This window comes from Diospyros lotus, chromosome 11 (genome assembly GCF_014633365.1).
Source record: "Diospyros lotus cultivar Yz01 chromosome 11, ASM1463336v1, whole genome shotgun sequence".
Lineage (NCBI taxonomy): Eukaryota > Viridiplantae > Streptophyta > Magnoliopsida > Ericales > Ebenaceae > Diospyros > Diospyros lotus.
The window spans coordinates 31,253,460-31,256,650 of NC_068348.1; the positions used below are offsets into that span (position 1 = coordinate 31,253,460).

At 39.8% G+C, this 3,191-nt stretch overlaps 1 protein-coding gene across 1 annotated transcript; it reads left to right on the forward strand.

Annotated features, from left to right (window-relative positions):
* The first annotated feature begins 1,048 nt into the window (after positions 1–1,048).
* On the forward strand, positions 1,049–2,095 carry LOC127813291 (ethylene-responsive transcription factor ERF003). The gene is made up of 2 exons (XM_052354192.1): positions 1,049–1,231; positions 1,323–2,095. The coding sequence occupies exons 1-2, from the start codon at positions 1,149–1,151 to the stop codon at positions 1,759–1,761; spliced, it is 522 nt and encodes a 173-aa protein (XP_052210152.1). The 5' UTR covers positions 1,049–1,148; the 3' UTR covers positions 1,762–2,095.
* The last annotated feature ends 1,096 nt before the right edge of the window (positions 2,096–3,191 follow it).

Sequence of the window (3,191 nt, forward strand, 5' to 3'; positions counted from 1 at the left end):
TAAAAATTTATGATGTTTACAAATGATATTAGAATCTCCCTTTAAACCATTATTATAGTACTGAGTGGGTGTGAACAAGGAAATTGTCGGGAACTAAAAGGAGAGGAGTTTGTCACAACACAATCGTATATCAGTAATACGAAGCAGCATTACTGGTAGAAAAGGTTGAGACTTGTCATGGGATGAGGAGATCCCACAAGTGGTGAAGGGGGAGGATCAGCCTAACTCCCATAGATGACAAGCTAAAACATGAAGAATAAGATATTCCGAAAGTGAACAGTTATGCCCACAAGCAATTATACTAGCATAACAGCAGAATCAACAGAGAGATCACTGTAAATATTGTTTCATTTGCAACTATGATGATGGTCTATAACTAATGAACACATAGATTAACACTCCCAACTATGTGATTGTTTTATGATACTGCAACAGTGCTGGGGATTCGGCTAAATCATTTTCCATTATTAGCATTATTATCGTGGTCCAAGATCTTTATCTCATGCGTCCCGACCTAAGATTGACTCAATCATTTAGATCCCATTGGATTCAAAGCCTTTCTTTGTTTTTGGATCATCTTGTTTTATACTGCTGCTGCTGGGAATAATTGGTTCTTGACCATGGAACAAAGAGTGATGATGCAATATCAATTTGGAACCAAATTACTTCTAAATGCATGCAACTTGTAAATAAGCTTTCTTGCGGTTGTTGTTCAAAGCTTTGATTGAGTCATGATCCATGATCACATGAAGAATCTATTGAGACTGTGACTTGAGATTTCCTAGCCAACATTAGAATATAACTAACAAATTAATGGGGTGCTGTTTTGCTCCATGTGAAGTGAATTCTAGCCACTTTTGAAAGCTTTGTTTTCACCTATTTTTATTCAATGATGATCATGTCACTTGAGCCAACTGGTGATAACTAATGTATAAGGACAAAAGTAAAAGAAAGGGAAGACCAAACCAGTTGTGGGTCCCATTATAGGGCCAAATTGGTTGCCAGAAAGGCCAAGAAAAAGAACCCTTAAATCTCTGAAGAAACCCAACTACAAAAACCCCCCAAAGCCCCAAAAGCGCCCTCCCCATCTCCCTCCCCTGCTCATCCTCTATCTGAGGCATTTCCACAAACACCTTCTCCCTGCATCCATGGCTAGACCTCAGCAGCGATACAGAGGAGTCAGACAAAGGCACTGGGGCTCTTGGGTCTCCGAAATACGCCACCCAATATTGTGAGCTGCCCGAGATTCACCACTCCTTAAACTGCATCCTAATTACCCGCCTTTCCGGGCGCTAACCCAAACGTTTCTTTTTGCATTGCAGGAAGACTAGAATTTGGCTGGGAACGTTCGAGACGGCGGAGGACGCAGCCCGGGCCTACGACGAGGCGGCGAGGCTAATGTGCGGCCCCAGGGCGCGCACCAACTTCCCTTTCAACCCCAACGCGTCGCAGTCGCCGTCGTCGAAGCTGCTCTCGGCGACGTTGACCGCGAAGCTGCACAAGTGTTACATGGCCTCGCTTCAAATGACGAAACAGTCGATGCAAGCGCCCGAAAGAGCCGCAACTCCGCAAGCAAGCGGCATTGTAGGGCATGGCGTCGAAATGGGCGCTGCATGGCCAGTGGTGGCACCACAGCAAGCTGAGAGTAGCCCACAATTCAAGCCACTTGAAGATTGCCACATTGAGCAGATGATCGAAGAGTTGCTTGATTATGGGTCCATTGAACTTTGCTCTGTTGTTCCATCTCATCAGGCTATGTGATCTACCTCTCTCTCTCTCTCTCTCACTTTCTGTTGGTTTAGCTATATGATAATTTTTACCCCTCTGTGAGTCAGTGGAGATCAATTCTCACTCACGAAGCTAGAATTCCAGACCTCACGCTCACAGACGTTACCCCCTACCACTATATTAAAAGTGGCTCTCATTTGGCTAATCTTTAACCCATTTTTCTCTTCAGCCTTATTACAAGAACCCTTTTTTAAGTGTATTAGATCCTCTCCCAGTTCCTAGAATTGCCATTCTAAGTGACCCATTTGAGGATATCATCATCATGTATGTACAGTGTATTATGTTATGATATGATGCCATTCTATGACTTTGTCTTTATTGGTCCTTTGACCTTTGATCAAGGACATATTGTTGTTCCCAGTACACATCTTGAAAACTACTCTCTCTCTCTCTCTCTCTCTCTCTCAGTTATCTTCTTATTGACATAATCTATAACCTAATTACATCTCATCACTGTAATACAGAACAAATTTAAATTCTAAAGAACATCAACGTCTAAAGAAATAAGGCTAACTGCTGGCCTCGACCTTTAGATTAGGATCAGGGGGACCAATTCGCACTACCATTTTGCTTTTATTTTGACTTAAGGAGGAGTTTGTCGAGTTTTCACACGGCTTGACTGTAGTGTCGGGTGAAGTTGTTGCAGCTGTTTAAGGGTACCCTTAGTTTTGGTTCATTTTGTTTTGACAAATGAAGGAATGTACCAAAATATCCATTCCTCTTCTCTACTTCAAGAGATGATTTATTTTATTTATGGAGTAAACATTAATTATTTGACACAAATGAGTTAAAAAATATGGCCACTTTTGTCAAGAGTTTAGGAATAATATATATGTATATATATTTATAGGAATGAAACAGTCATTACCTACACTTAAAAAAAAAAAAAAAAAAAGTCTTTACCATCAATGATTTAATATGGTAGTTTATATTTTATAAGTGGGGTGAGAGTTGAGTTGGCCGGAGAAATGTTTTGTGTTCGAATCTCTTTGCAGGCAATCTCTCTTATCATTTGCGAATTGATTGATTGTCGACTAAGAAGTTATCCTAATTTTAAAGATGAAATAATTGACGATTTATTACTAAAATTTAGTAAGAGATATTGGTGATCAAACCATGAAAAAAAGTTCAAAATAGAATTGAATCTGTTAAGCTTAATGTTATCTGTGAGTTAAGGGGCGTTGGGGTTTCTCTTTTTACACACAAATGTTGCTAAAATGCCAAATTTATAATTTTGGAATAGAATCAAAATAAAAATAAAATTAAAAAAAAGGATGGGAAGAATAAGTCCTACGCTTTCATTTGGTTGGTTGGTGGCTCTGGAAAAGGACGAACTTTTTTGAATTGTGGTGTTTGAAAGGGCAATTGGTTTCATTTAGGCAAGAGAGATGCATTTTATGCTT

What these genes read in the sequence shown, in the direction of transcription:
- LOC127813291 (XM_052354192.1), top strand. Translation starts at nt 1,149, where the DNA reads ATGGCTAGACCTCAGCAGCGATACAGAGGAGTCAGACAAAGGCACTGG. An exon ending in GAAATACGCCACCCAATATT is followed by an intron (nt 1,232 to 1,322) that starts GTGAGCTGCCCG and finishes TTTGCATTGCAG; the next exon opens with GAAGACTAGAATTTGGCTGG.